We start from the raw sequence: 16,407 nt of genomic DNA, 5'->3' as shown, positions 1-16,407 counted from the left end.
ATCACCAAGCTAAACAGATCTGATGCCACTTCATAAAACCTTCTAACATTATGTCTGAGTATACATCAACTTTTCCATACATGAATGCTTCAAGAAAGGTGTGGGAAGAACTATTTATTTTAATGTCAAGAGACAAAGAATGATTTGGGCTGATTTTAAGACTAGTATCAAGACTGGCAGATCTTTTATCTGGTGCAAGCTTTATGATCTCTCCCACAGATCCCTTTGCAAAAAGCAGCAGATTGTTCCTTGCCTCTCAGAGCAATGTAAAGCTGCATATCATAGAATCAGAGAATCACAGACTGGTTTGGGTTGGAAAGGACCTTAAGATCATCCAGTTCCAAGCCTCTGCCATGGGCTGGGATGCCTCACACTAGACCATGTCGCCCAAAGCTCTGTCCAATCTGGCCTTGAACACTGCCAGGGATGGAGCATTTACCACAAATGGACACATGGACATGGACTGAAACTGCCTTCCCTTAGGCAACCCCTAAGTGGTCTGAAAAAGCAGTACAAGTCCTCCCATTGTAATGCAGAGGGGACCCCATGTTTGAAACTATCATAAATCCACACAAATGCATTCATGCTCTAAATCCAAACTGCAACCAACCAAAACAGCTCTAACAGCATATCACAAACCTGCTGGTTCCTATTGATATCCCAATGAGAGCACAGAAAAACATGCTGCAATAATTGACTTGTATGTATTAAAAAACTATGAGGCCATTGACAGCTGAGATACAACAATAGGTACAATTCAGGTAGAAGTCAAGAAGTCTCTCACCACCAGCTGTGTTAAACAGTCTGTTTCTAAAGTTTAGCTGGACAGGCAATGAATTTTCTTTTCTCTTTCACAGAAAAACACTGATGGCAAAACTGGCTCCATACCCAACATCCCTTCCGTTTGTTTCTATTAAAATTAGTATTTTGAGGGAATTAAACCAAAATCTGTGAAATAGGGCAAAACTGTTTCTCCTATCTGTATTTTTACACTTGGTGATGTGTGAAAGGAGACACATGAATATTCAGTATCTTTATGTACAGAAAACACACCATTTCTTTTAAAGACTAAAAGAACAGAAGGCAACTCTCTGAGTCAGCCCCACCTCATCCAGCCAAGTCCATACTCAGACTGTTCCAGCAGTGCAAGAGCACTATTGGAAATGTGTTGGCAGGGCATTCTGCAGCTCTGCTTGGGTCTGGCAAATTTATACATTATACACACACAGAAATGTGTAATATTCCCAGCATTAATTCAAATAAAACAATCTATAGCAGAAATGTAGTTTTGTCACTAATAACAGCGTCCATATGTGCTTGCGTGATCTTTATCCAAATAGCCAAACAGGTTAACACTCTTGTCTTCAATAGCTATAATCTCAGATGTGCCATTAGGAAATTTGTTCAACAACAAACATCTAGAATTGAATAAATATCTCTCAGATAAAGAATCCAGATTTTAGCTAGATCTGATTTAGAGATAGCCAGTTCTGTAACTGAGGGGGACTCTTCATCGGGGACTGTAGTGATATGACAAAGGGTGACGGGTTTAAACTGAAACAGGGGAGATTTAGGTTAGATATAAGGAAGAAATTCTTCCCTGTGAGGGTGCTGAGGCGCTGGCACAGGGTGCCCAGAGAAGCTGTGGCTGCCCCATCCCTGGCAGTGTTCAAGGCCAGGTTGGACACAGGGGCTTGGAGCAACCTGCTCTAGTGGAAGGTGTCCCTGCCCGTGGCAGGGGGTTGGAACTGGATGAGCTTTAAGGTCCCTTCCAACACAAACCATTCTGTGAGTCTATGATTCTATGTAACAGGGTGTACTTCCTAAGCATTGCAAGCCTGAGTCTATAGGAATTAGCATGTAGAATGCCAGAGAACTCCATGATAGTGTTCATTTCTCTGAAGGCAATCTCATAAAGGAAGAAGAAAGTGGCAGAAAACCTAAAGGAGAGGCTGGGAACTACCCTCAGATGAGTGCTTTCAGTTGGTGGTTACTGAACATCTTTAGCCTTCCTTCACATCACCATTTTCCTGAACAAATGCTACTTTCCATACAAATACCAGTGCTGCAGATGATAACATGAATGTTCCCAAGACTCTGACAGCTGAGGTAATTTCAGACAAGTAGCCAGACACCAGGCTATGTGAGAACTGCCAGCTCATCCAAAGCAATCTGGGTTTTTCTTCCTGAAAGTTTGCATCAAAGCAGAGGGAGAACGTGACTATGAGTACGCACATCTGAGAAAGTTGCTCAGGACAGTCTTCTTGACATCAGAAGTTGTTCATCTTCTATATTTTGATAGAATCTGGCAAAAAAGTTTAGCACACAACCAGTAGTTGTTGGGTTTGTGCTTGTTTTTCAGTGATTCACACACACACATAATGCTACCATGCAGTTTGGGGTATAATTCCTTTGGTTTGGAGGGCTCCATTATTTTAAGTCGGCTTCTTTCACGCCTAACCCTCCAGCCCCTAAGTTCCAGGATGCTCACAGCAAAAGGTACAGATTCATTACAGACCATTTCATTAAGCTTTTACAGGCAGCTATCATTTCTTGATGTCCATTTATCTGCAACTGCATTCATTATACGCCTGGCAAGCACTGGTTCTCTTGTCCACTCTTCCTCACCAGAAGGGTCTTCTACCTTCTAATTTGGGAAAAAAAGAACACCACTTTAAATCCAAAGAAGCAGAGATTCCTACCTGCAAATACAAAAATGCACAGCTTCTGGCTAGAAGCTTCCGGCTAGATTTATGTTCTAACATAGCTGCTACACTTAAAAGCTCCTATTAGAGGACTAACAAATAGTTACAAGTTATAACCATGTATTTCCAGTGTTTCTTCCTCAGAAAAAACCCTCCCATTCTTAGTGATCACCAAGTTATAGTCTCACTCCAATCCAAGCAATATCTTAGGAGCAGAGCTAGAGAAAGAATAACAACTTCTAAAGTTTTGAATACCTTTCAAGTGATATTCACTCAGACTGCTGAAATACATGAGGAAAACCGGAGATAAATACTGAAAGTCATCCTTCACATCTTATGGGCTACACAAAATTGTTATACAAAGCCAGAAATCTAATACCACAGTTGTGTATTTAGATGATGTTATGACTACTGTTTTTTCCCCACTACCAAAATGTATAATGATCTGTAATTAAGCCTATGCAAGTACAACAAAAGATCCTACAATCACAGAATGGTTTGGGTTGGAAGGGACCTTAAAAGCTCGTTCAGTTTCAACCCCCTGCCACGGGCAGGGACACCTTCCACTAGAGCAGGTTGCTCCAAGCCCCTGTGTCCAACCTGGCCTTGAACACTGCCAGGGATGGGGCAGCCACAGCTTCTCTGGGCACCCTGTGCCAGCACCTCAGCACCCTCATAGGGAAGAATTTCTTCCTACTGTCTAATCTCAATCTCCTCTCTGTCAGTTTAAAGCCATCAGTGTCCTGTCACTACATGCCCTTGTAAAAAGTCCTTTTCCAGATTTCTTGTAGGCTCCTTTAGCTTCTAGATGAAACTGGAGAACTTGTAGAAGTTTTCTACTTTTTTATGCAGCTAAGAAGCTTCCTTCAGCTCTCACTCACGAATCTGAGGTGAAATTATAACAACTCAAAGCAACACAACCTTCTAAAGATTAGCAATTCCCTGTGGTGCACCCACTCATGTACAAAAACATCATTGCTACCATAAGATAATTCATAGCGCCTGGGCAGAGGACTCACACAAGTTCACAAATGCATTAGCTCTTTAGCAAATAGCTGACTGACACCATGCCTATGCAACACTCAGTATAGACTTTACACTGAAAGAACAGAGGAACTGTACTCATGCACTGGTAGATAAACGGATCGTGAAACCTATTTTCAGCATCTACTATTAGGTTTTCTAAGTGTGTCTCTTTTGAAACATTAACTTAATGCAGCTCAGACCTCAAGCTGAACAAGAATGATTTCTATCTGTAAACACTTCCAAGTAAATCTGATGTCAGTTCAGAGAAAATCACACACTGATCCATGTGGCAAGGTCAGTAAGCAGAAAGGGGCATGGGATATACAAAGGGAACTATGAATGCTGCAAGCCCTGTTCACTGTCAGTGACTTTCCTTTGAGCAACAGTTTAAGGAGAGAAAGTTTTCCCTATTTAGAGCCATAAATTTTCAGAGTCCAGTTTACAACGAAGAGCTCTCAAAATAAGGGTCTTCCTCCCACCCTTTACATAGGAAAGACTATTCAAATAACAAGGCTGAATTTTCTCTTTTCAGAATGTGGAATACATACTGTCTCAACCCCAAATCTGTGAAAAGCCACAGAACTCCAGGATTTCCTAAATCTCCCTAGGTTGAAGAAAAATACCCAGTGCTCCCCTGACTATTGCTGAAAAGTATTTATCACAGCTACATTTCCCTTGTTCCAGCTTCCCATGTACCATGCGCTCAGGTTCAAAGTCAGCAAGGTGCATTTAATTTCTCCCTCCGGACCATCCGAGCAATACTCATGACCACCTTCACAGAACACTTGCTCCTCTTCCAAGTGCTAACAACTCTCCCTCTCTGTTATAAAGTTATATTATGTACTTGGCTAAATCATCATCCCCTCTTTGATTATGTCTTTGAATATAAGTGTGAAGAAACCTCTTGACTAGACCAGAATACAGATACACAGTGATCTCATAAGTCAGTGTTGCCACTTCCCTCAGAATTATGTTCTGCTTATTGTGATCCTCTCCAATGTACAGCAAATACAAAAACTCACATAGGGATCTAGCAGGGCACAAGCAACCATCACCTGATTTCTGGCAAGGTACCTTTACAGATGTGGTATTAGGCTGCACTAGCCCATCTGAACACTCACCGGAGAAAGAGATGTCATTTCCTACTGTCTTTCAGGATTATTGCTCCCCAGGCTTTTCTTCTTTCCCATTCAATTTCATACAAGTTGTGAGTTTTGTTGTTGGTTTGTGGTTTTGTTTGGGGCTTTTTCCTAAACTCATGGTTTCAGACTTTATAGGTGGAGTTGTTCCCTTGTCCTGTCTGGGATTTACAACCTGGCATAATTCACCTCTCATTGCTCTTCCCCTAAGAGGGCAGCTCACAGTAGATCTTCCAGTTTAACACAAAGCATTTATGTATTTTGAAGTCTCAAGCAAATCTCAAGCACTTCAAATAGAGTGATGATAAAAATCCTCAGTCTTGTAGGCCTATTATCCCTTTGTATTTGACAGTATAAAACAGAAGTCATCAAGGCAAAGATTAGCACAGACATCAAGGCATGTACACGTATGTAATTTACTCTCCCCCTTCCTCTCTTAATACCAATTTCCATCCAAAGCCTGGTCTGAAAGCCCCAAATTTACATTCCCCCACAAGATAATAGCTTGCAAACCAATTCAGCTCCTTGCTTAATCAACCGCTAAGCCAGCACTCCCTCAACTATTTAGTCCTCCTCATTTTTCAAGAGAGCACAGGTTTATGCCTCACTCCCAATGCAATTAGCATACTGCGATGCTGCAAACAGAAAGAACACACTTGCTGGTCCTTACATACCAAAGTATCTCTTGCAGCTTCCAAAAGAGAAAGAAGGGCTCATTCAAGTATGTCAAACTGCTCTCTGTGCTCATTACCTACCTATTTTTTCCCCACATATTTGGCTTTCAGGACATTAATCCAACAAGCAAATCAAGTTTATTTGTTTTTCCAAGGTGAAATCAAAGGCTGTAGCACACAAAGGTGAACGGACACCATAAGATGCAGTTGATACGGAGGAACTATAAATGAAAACTACACAGAGCAACTATAATTTGGGCTCTTCAACACCTCCTTTTTAGTGAAAAACCCCAAGGCTTTTGACTTGATATTTTATTCAGTGTCAGAAATGTTTAGTTTGTGCCTCAAAATGGGATGAGATTATAAAAAAATTATGATACAAACCCATGTTACTTGCCACTAACAATCACTGAAGGGAAGTTCTGCTTTTTAAATCCCTCCAGAAGCTTGAGATGAGATTCTGACAGGAATCATGAAACTTCACATACTACCCTGTCTTCTTCCTCATTTATCTGTCACCTTAACCCTTGTGTGAGGCTGTATGAAGTCTCAAGCTTTCCTGAGAAAAATACCACAAACAAGACTCAAGGCACTTCTTTTGTATATGAAGAAAGGAGTAACTCCTGCACTGCACATCACCATAGAAATGTGACATTTCCCACAGAGCTTAAAAAGAATCTACTGTGTTTGAGGGGGCCAGGTGGCGTTTGGTCAGGTTTTTTTACCAGTATTGTACAAGATGTGAGATTTCCAACGTGTTTTACATAGTTTGATGTAGTTTTACATAGCTTGTCTTCAGTGGTATATAGGGTGTTTTGAAGGCAGATAGCAATAATGACAATACTTCATGCCAGACTGATTTATACCCCAAAATTGCAGCACTATGGGGTTCAGGGGTGACCTAACCCAACCTTAAGGACATGATGGGGCAGGCAGCATGGAATAAGATTTGGGAAAGAGCTCTGATGGGAAACAAGTTCTCAAACATTAGAGAAAATTTCACAGTATGAGATCCTTTACAGCTGATAAAAGTATTAAACAGCAGGACCAACTAGGTTGACAGTTTATCCTGTGAGGTGAAGATGGGGTCTTATCTCTCAGTGCACCCCTTCTTTTACATGCTGCATATTGCCTAGGTAATCCAGTGAGCTGCCTAACAAAGAAGATGGGTGGAAGATGAGCATTACCCTTCAGAAATGCCTATATTTGTGGCAACAAAACATTTCTGCAGAATCAATCTGTGCTCAGTATCTTGACTTTCCAACTTCAAGCCTAAGGAGTGCTTCAGCCAGAACTGAAGCAGAGGTATCTGACATGTGCCAGAAGGGTTATATGCTGTCCCACAGAGGTGTTGCTGATGGCACATGGTGCAGGTTACTGAGAAGACGAGGAATATCATTACCTGAGGAAGTTTGGCCCAAAAGGCAAGGAAGTGGGTGGCAGCGCTCCAGAATATAAGAGTAGACAGGTTATGTGACACCTCTGATGAGGATCTGGAGATACTGTGAGCAGAATGGGTACTATGGGTACTAGCAAAACCTGCTCCGTCTCCTTTTCAGCAGACCTTCATCTCCTTGTTTAAGAACTTGGTGCTCTCTTCCATCCCATCATGTTTTTAATCAGGCAAGAAGGGAGAATGCTATATTTTTTAAACACACTTATATCCCTGAATAAGAGATGGTATCAACCTAAAATACTGAGTGAAATATCCACAGGATTATGTCCCCAAAAATCTAATTGAAGGGACATACAGACTTCTCCTGAAACTGGTTTTTTCCTACCATGGCTCTCTAGTTCTATAGGTTCTCCTGAAAAAATGACTTACAGATGGTACCTATGTCTAATGTGCTCCTCTCCCCAAAACAGTAAGCATCTGGCATGCCTACTGTTTAATTATACAACAAGCTCTTGCAGAGGGAAACATTTTCAAGCCTGGAAGCTTATGCTCAAACTCTGATTATACCCAGTAGCAGGAGCTGTTCATGGTCAAGAAAGAAGTTTCCAAAGAGAAAGAAAACCAATATTAACACACAGCAAGTAGATCTTGAGTAAGGTTTTATAGGTGTGAAGACAGCCACGTTAGAATGTGAAGAGGCTGACAGGAGACAGATCTTACAATGAACTGTAAATTGTTGACCACCACTGATCATAAGCACAATGACTCAAGAACAGTGGTAGTTTATTCAGGAAACCAATATAACCTGGCTGCATCTCTGGAATTTTAAGTGTATACCAAGTTAAAGCAGACCTCAACTATTATTCTCTGTTCAGAAATACATATTCAAGTAGTTCATCTGTAACTTTTCTATTCTAACAAGATGCTCCCAGGAAGACTGACACCCCAAATCATTTAATCACTGAATAGTGCACTCCCTCTGCTGGCACAGCACGGATGTCACACCTCAGCAGAAGCATTCTGATTACACTCATCTCTAAGTGGTCTGTGCATGACAACACTTCTTCAGATTTACACCTGGTGTAGCTCTGTTAACATTAAAAAGAGTCTGCTAAGTGAATTCCATAAGAGAAAACATTAATAATCCCATTCAGTCATGCAATGGTTGCACTTCCACTGTTTGCCTATGTTTTAATAATCTTACAGAAGCATTGTTTTAAGAGGTCCTGTCCCTCCTTGCATGGAAACAAAACACAGTTTGGACACCCCAAGAGCACCATACTAGATGAATTTCATATCTGACCTAATCAGAACAGCTCAAGGAAGCCAAATCTTTCAAGCTAGCTTTGAAACATCTACTATTTTGACTCTGATGCAAAAGGTTAACCCTCAGCTAATGGAAATACAAGTTCTGTTACACATAATAAGAGAAAGTTATGGTTTAACAGTAAATAATCACAAGGAGTTTCTTCAGCCCTCACTGATAATGCTCTAACTGACTCCCTGTGTCATGTAAGCAGCTGCTATTCCCTCTGGCCCTTTTAGGTTTGAAATACTGTGATGAAAATCTGAGTTTTTTAATAGGCCTCATGTTAATAAACAAGAGAACAGCCATATGTTTTAGCCTGAAGTCAGGTCATTTCTCATCAGCAAAAACTTCAGTTTTAATGTAAAAAAGGGAAGGTAACTTTACTTCAAAAGTTAACGCACAGTTTCGTGGACTTGGTTTTCCTTCCTGCTCGTATATTTTGCAGAAGATATTTAAGTGCCTTCTCACTGCAGGGTACAAAAACCTGAGCTGTGCAGGAAGAAACACACCCCAAGAAACACTGATACAGGGGGAGAAGAATGAATGGTTTACAAGGACAAGAACAACAGGCATGAAGCAGCATTAAGTGTTGCTCTGTGTGCATACCTCGCTCTTCCAAATAGCTAATAGGTATCTTTGCAATTAATTATATTTCACACAAGAACCAGAACAGTCTGATATGACAGTCATAACCTCTGGGTTACTCTAAGACAAAAACTGAACCCGTGGTCCAACAGGCAAAAGTAATTGCCCCAGACAACTGAATGTTAATTGTTTATTGGTTTTGAATTAAGACATCAAGAACAAGTGTTGGTGATGGGGCACCCACCTTACAAACAGCCAGGACGTTAATGTTGGTCATTTTGTCTATTGTCTGCAAGAAAACAAAGGTTTGGTTTTATTCTAAGTTAGTTGATCAGTATTTACATACTCTCTAGGTTCAAGTGCCAAAATAACTTTAACCTTACACTTACACATCCACCTTTACTCATTGCCTTCCTGCTTAGGTATTGGGAACAGTGACAGACTTTCAAAGCAAAGCCTGGGAATTGCTCTTGGTCAAGTTTTACTTCTGATTAAGGACTTATATTAATAGAACACAGATGTATTACATTGACACTGTATTTCCTAACACTTTTTGCAATATTTATGAACTTTAATAAATTCTGATATTTTAGACATGTTCATACATTAAAGTCTGCATTTTGCTCTTCACCATTTCACAATAGTGTTTTAGTTACTTCAAGTTTATTCATCAGGCAAAAAAATAGCATTTGGAGATTTATTCTTTTTGCTAAACATCATGAAGCTTATTTGAAGGTGAATGAAAAACCAGATACACTTATCAATTCTTAAGCAGGAAACAGAAACCCGTAACGGATACAGTGAGCTACAGGGGTTTTGGAAACAAAACCATGCACCACTGAAATTGTTCATAATCAGACTTTTCAGTGTACCCAGTGCAGTCAAGGTTGTCCCTACATTACAAGCCAAAATGGTCATATGTAAGTTTCATAACAGTGTTATGGAATATGCAGCTTCAATTCATAAAGCTGCTTGCTTCCCTTCCCTTCAGTCACTTAAGAACCACCCCCTCCAGCTAAGGCAGCTCATGAACAACAACCAGATGAGACCACAGACTAGAGTGGAATCGAGATAGTGACCCCAGAGCATCTGCCTGAAGTAGAAATACAAAATGAAGAAGCAGGGAAGAGTATATAAACCCACAAAAACTGAGACTGCCATCATCTGATTTGTTCCTTTATGTAAATCTCAGCTTTTTGAACAGTTAATTGTAATCAGAAAACCTTGTTATGTGTGTTCCTTAACGAAACCTGAGCACTTTTGCCGTATCTGTTAAGCATTTAGTGCTAACTATGAAAACATTACAAAGTACCACAAAAGCACTTACCTTGTCCAGGTCTGGAACATCGAGAAAATATTCAGGATAAGCATAAGAGATTCCCACATTGTTGACTGAAACAAAAGAATGAATTAGATTGATTAGATGCCACCTGATTTCTCATGTTTTGATTAGTAACAGTTTTCAAACAATACTCTTAAAAACATTGCATTAAAAACATTCTAACCCATTTAGCCAAGTTCCTTTCAGTGTAAAAATACACACACACAAGTGGAATGTGAGAGTGAATACACAAGCCATTTTAAATGTGTTAGTGTTAATTCTCTGGTTGTTTAAAAGCTGGCACATCTAGCACATCGTACCCATCCTCCACCTCATTCCACAGTGCAGGGGAAGAACAATTCCTCATTTAGAAATGTCAGCACACAACGTGTGAGTGTACGAGCGACACCGCTGCACCACAGAGTTCTGCAACCTGCAGACAGAGAGTTTCAAGCCAAAGCCATGCTCTCAGTGCCTGGCAGGGCATTGAGTGAAACTGTTTAATATCTCTTTTTTTTTTTTTTTTTTAATAAATAAATGAATATCATAGAATGGTTTGTGTTGGAAGGGATCTTAAAGCTCATCCAGTCCCAACCCCTGCCACGGGCAGGGACACCTTCCACTAGAGCAGGTTGCTCCAAGCCCCTGTGTCCAACCTGGCCTTGAACACTGCCAGGGATGGGGCAGCCACAGCTTCTCTGGGCACCCTGTGCCAGCGCCTCAGCACCCTCACAGGGAAGAACTTCTGCCTAAGAGCTCATCTCAATCTCCCCTCTGGAAGGTTAAAGCCATTCTAAGTCCACACCTCGAATCCTGTGTCAGTTCTGGGCCCCTCACTGCAAGAGAGACATTGAGGGGCTGGAGCGGGGCCAGAGAAGGGCCCCGGAGCTGGTGCAGGGCCTGGAGCACAAGTGTGATGGGGAACGGCTGAGGGACCTGGGGGGGTTTAGTCTGGAGAAGAGAAGGCTTGGGGGGGACCTTATCGCTCTCTGCAACTGCCTGACAGGAGGATGGAGCCAGGAGGGGGCTGGTCTCTGCTCCCAAGGAACAAGGGATGGGACAAGAGGAAACGGCCTCGAGCTGCACCAGGGGAGGTTTAGATGGAGATGAGGAACAATTCCTCCCCCAAAGGGTGCTCAGGCATTGGAACAGGCTGCCCAGGGCAGTGCTGGAGTCACCGCCCATGGAAGTAGATGAGGCCCTCAGTGACATGGGTTAGTGGTGGCCTTGGCAGTGCTGGGGAACGGTTGGACTGGATGATCTTAAAGGTCTATTCCAACCTGGTTGATCTATGATTCCCTCTTGCCCTGTCCCTACAGCCCCTTGTCCAAAGACCCTCTCCATGTTTCTTGTCAGTCCCTTTAGGCACTGGAGCTGCTCTAAGGTCTCCCCTTAAGCAGCTTTCTCTCCATGCTGAACCAGCCCAGCTCTCTCAGCCTGGCTCCATAGGAGATATCAAGTCAAAGACGCTACCGCGGAGCGGCCGGAAGGTGGCAGCAGGAGCCCGGGCGGCGGCCGCTTCCCCCCTCCCCGGTACCCCCCCGTCTGTCCGTCCGTCCATAGCCCGCCGCGACCAGGGCCGCCTTCAGAGGGGCTTCTGACCCGCCTTCACTGCACTCTATGGACAGGGGCTCCTTACACGGAGATCCACTGCATCAAACTGTCGCCCTGCTGTCACCCCACATCTGCAAAGCCTTTCCCCCCTTCCCTTTGGAGCATCTAAAATGAACCGAGGGAATGTATTAATTACTTAAACCTCTTTATTTTCCGGCAAGGTTTCATTCTCAAACATGAAACCAATACCCATGCTCAAATCTCAGCGCAAGCAGGGGAAAACTTCTAACGCCGATAGCAAACGACACTGCTCCGCAGCCTTAAACTTCACAGAGCACATTGATATGGAGACACACACACACACCAAAGGGGAAAAAAGCCAGCAAATGGGATCTCCGTTTCCCAAGTATCCGTTGTTCATCTTACGCAAGTGAATCGTGTGACATTTGGTTGCTGTGGCAACATTTTACATTTATATAGTGCCTCACACCCCAGAGAATCCCCAAGCGCTCGCTGTGTGTGCTCAATGGGCACTGTGCACCTCCAGGGCAGGAGTCTGCAGGGCAAGAATCACCATCAAAACGTACTGATGCCTTTAAACATATATATAAAAATAGCCCCTACACCTGTACTAAAAGCCATCCCTTCAGCATCCAACCTGGGAGATGTTTAAGCATCAACAGGGATGCAGGAAACACGCAGCAGAGGTTCTGAAGTGCGCAAACTTCATTCAGAGATTCCCTCGGATGACAGCTCTTTCAGCGCGGATCTTTGTGTATTTATGGAAAGCTTTAGTTCATTAGTCATGGTTGTGTTTGAAATTTTTAACTTCCAGATAACCTTTAAAAATACAAGAGTTGAGGGGAACAGGGAGCTGGCAAATCCCCAGCAGACGTTTGCTATATTTAGGAAGAAAGTTTTAAAAAGGAAGAAGATCCAATCTTGCTATTGCCACAGCCAGATTGTTTTCCTTCTTTTCATCCTAAAATAAGCTATTTTTCAGTCTCTGGAAAGGATTTTGGCTACGAACTGCAGCATAACAAGGGACTAACCTTGGTCATTCTCTCCAAATTTAGAATCTTTATACGATTCATGCTACAGAGTGTCACACAAAATTCACACCCCTCACTGCAGACTGGGTCTCAGATACATATATCCCCTTCCACCTTCAGCAGTCATTTTCTCCCAGCTCATATTTTGCTGCAGTTTGGAACAGAACATTAAAATGCATTCGTTTTCAGTGTGTACGGGTATATTTTACCTTCAGAAATCTGGATAACAAGAGGGTCCAGCTCAAACTCCTTTGGAGAATCACAGCTATTTAGGAACAGCAAAAGGAAGATTTCCCACCTCTGCTTGTTTAACATATTGCTGTAGCTAGCACATGTTCGAAGTCACTGACAGACGCTGTTTTGAACACACAGCAAAACATTATGCAAACTCTTTTAGCCTTCCTACGTGGGTGAGAAGAAGCTTCCAAATAAGAAGTTTACAAGGATTTCAATCTGGAAGTACTTTAGTTAGACTCCGTGCAACTATAGAATCAGAAGCACGATCTTGAGCTGTATACGTGGAGACTCCTGTTTCTCCAAGTATAAGGTTAAGAAATAATCAGCATCGATCACTAACAACTAGGCTGTGCTACCAACGTTTCTCATAGCTACTGCTTCAGTTGAAACCTGAAAGAAGGAAATATACTGGAACCTGAGAACTCATCCCTTATGGCAGCTCTCATTTAAACCCATGTTTTCCCTCACACAAACGCAGATCAGCAAAAGCTATATTCCAGATTGCAACAAATACTACAGAATTCAAAATATAAGGCATTAAAGCATAAAATTAACTGCCATAAAAAGATTAAAATACAGTCTTTCTGAAGTAGCCATCATCTGTGTTGAAAAATTAGACTGGCAAGTGGTTTCTATCCATACAGCTATAGCTAGGGGAAAGCAAGAAAACCTACGTATCATGTAATGCAATGATCTCAAGCATGAGATGTACTAAAACTGCTAGTTTAGTGATTAGTGATTTAAGTGATTAGTTAGAAGAGAGATTTCTGTAAACCTGCACTGGCAATGGCTGCAAGAAAAAACAGCAGAGGAGCTCAGCTAGAGAATACACAACTCTAGAGCATTTAGTTGCTATTTTTACCATGTTTTTAGCCAAGGTGCTCATGCAAATAAAAGCAAGAACCAGGCTCTGTTTGAGGAACACGCTTGTTTTCCTGTAATAAGCATACACAGAATTTGAGTTGCATTCACTGCTTTAGTGCCCACTCTGAGCCAGACTATAAAGAGTCAGAGTTTCATGACTAGTGTTTCTCCACAACCTTACCACAGCCTAAGAAATAATAAAACCCCTTCCAGTGTGGGTATGTACATCACACAGTAAAATGTTTGCTGGTGTTTCGAGACATTTAAGTGTTAAGACTGTTCTGCAGCAATTGCTACGTGACAGGTAGCCTGCAAGCCTTCCATTCCCTGAGCTGATTTTGACGGGACGGATTAGAACAGATGTTAATTTTAATCTTCAAAGTTTCTTTGGAACTTATTTCCTTCAGAAAAAAGAAACGAGGCATCCACAGCTTTGTCACCAACTCTTCTTTACATTAAACACATCGTCGGCAGTTGCAGTTACGCAAATGGATTTGAATTTTTGGAGCAATTAAATACTGGATGTCACGAGTTGTATGTACTCAGATCTGTCAGAAGTATTAGGGAGGATTCTGGGCTTTATCCTTCAATGTTGTTTTTTAAGTTGAGTTTTTATATACGTTATTTTCTTTGGCATTATTTGCAGATATCGTATGATAAGGCTAATCTATTAGCAACAAAGTTCATATAGTATATCATTACGTGTTTAACAAACTTATCTTGAAACATGCTTCTCAAAAAAACAGTTCTAGCTCCAATTACTACATTTCAGGTTAGTAACATGAGTTTTGTAGTGAGAAGTACTATATCTGATGACATATACCAGTAGATGTCTGAGCCATACGACTTTATAAAATCTCAAACCTTATATTTAACCATCTCGGGTTCTCATCCCCATATTGAGTAGCCATAGAGATACAGGGTATGTATAGGTATATATGCTTCTATGGAAAGAACCAGAAAACTGATAAGCAACTGCCTTTATCCCTGTTTTCAGAAGAGATTCAGGTACACTGCTGTTATGTTTAAACTCTTCTTAGCTTGTGACAAAGACCTTCCTGAAATCACCTCAATTCTACGTTCGACAAAGTAACTAGATGGATCACCTTGTCTTTTCAAGGACTACCACACCACTACTAGACTCCTGCAATATCACACACCACACTCTGGCATACTGCACTACTGCCAGCAAACAAGCACTGCAGCTTACCAATGTACCAGAACGTGCTTGAAACTTTTGAAGCAGGAGCCAGTTACTTGATGCTATATTGTAGTGATTAAATTTCAAGAGTTCTATAATTAAAAGTTAATGGTTCTCCCACAGGGCTCTACTGCTAAGCTAAATCTAAGTATCTGGAGCTTGCTTACGTTCTAAGACAGCATTAGGCCAAGTCACACTGCACACTGTCATAAGCTAAAGAGCCTTTAGCAATCAGAACACATTGAAAACATTCAATAAGCATCACAAGTCCTAGAACACAGGCACACATGCAAACACCATCTCATGTGGTGCATAAACAGGAACCTAAAACACATACAGAGCATGCAGCAACACAGTCTTAGTCAGGCAAATATTAGCTTTAGTGGATTGGTTTCAATAAACTTCAATATGGGAAGAAGTTAGCAGGCATGTCAAGACGAAACACCACTATGAAAGATTTAGACAGCTCAGATACAAACCTAAAACACCAATCTCCAGGCCTTCCAATCCTGCTCTGATTCCACTGTAAGTATCTTCTGTCTCTCCGAAGTCTGCCACAATGACTTTTGTCTCCACCTGGTACTTCTCTCCTAGGAAATAAAAGTTGTTAAAAGCTTACGTTTGAAATAGTTGAATTGCCATTCAGATATTAATATTATGTTATTATGGTTTGACGAAACATTTGAAGTAGTTAATATTACACATTAACATTTTCAACTCTGCAGTGGGAATCTGTGAATTCTAACATAACCTGCACAAGAAGTTTGGGACATTCAGCTACTTCTGGTGAGAACATACATTCTCACATGATTCAGCACATTATGTTTGTGAGGTATGATGAAGGTGGCAAGAAAACAAATTACACAGGTTTGCATAGAATCAAAGGGGCAGAAAACTGAATGTGCACGTACACAAGTGTTCAAGTAGAACATGACAAGAAAACTTTCCCCAACTTAAGCCAAACAAGTTGCTTCAGACCAAGCAAAATAGCTCTTTCACTGCCCTCCCTTTCCATTCTCACTTTTGGTGCCATAAAACTTTCTGAATATTTAGTATTTTGAACATAAATCAAAAAGGAAACATGTGGGTGAACAAGAGCAGAAGAACTTCAAGTTTAATCGTTCCAAAACTGTTCTGATATGCTGTCATCTCCAACCTTAACAGAACGGGAAAAGTACACATCGCCAACTACATTTTGAAATAGAAGAAAGCAAGTATTAAAAATACTTGATATAAAAAGCAGTTCTGCTTCCATCAAAGCTAAATTAATGACACAATTAAAATCATTACAACATCCTCCCAGACGTCGAAAGAGCAGAAGAGTAGCTTAACATCACAGCTCCC

General features: G+C 41.4%; 1 protein-coding gene across 1 annotated transcript in view; it reads right to left on the bottom strand.

Annotated features, from left to right (window-relative positions):
- The window catches only part of HSD17B12 (hydroxysteroid 17-beta dehydrogenase 12), a 90,317-nt gene that overhangs the window by 21,236 nt on the left and 52,674 nt on the right, over positions 1-16,407 (bottom strand). The window contains 3 exon segments of the mRNA XM_030482340.1: positions 9,079-9,123; positions 10,162-10,226; positions 15,543-15,653. Coding sequence (XP_030338200.1) covers positions 9,079-9,123; positions 10,162-10,226; positions 15,543-15,653 — 221 coding nt within the window.

Source organism: Strigops habroptila, chromosome 4 (assembly GCF_004027225.2).
Source record: "Strigops habroptila isolate Jane chromosome 4, bStrHab1.2.pri, whole genome shotgun sequence".
Taxonomy (NCBI): domain Eukaryota; kingdom Metazoa; phylum Chordata; class Aves; order Psittaciformes; family Psittacidae; genus Strigops; species Strigops habroptila.
This window is presented reverse-complemented; position numbering and strand designations above follow the sequence as displayed.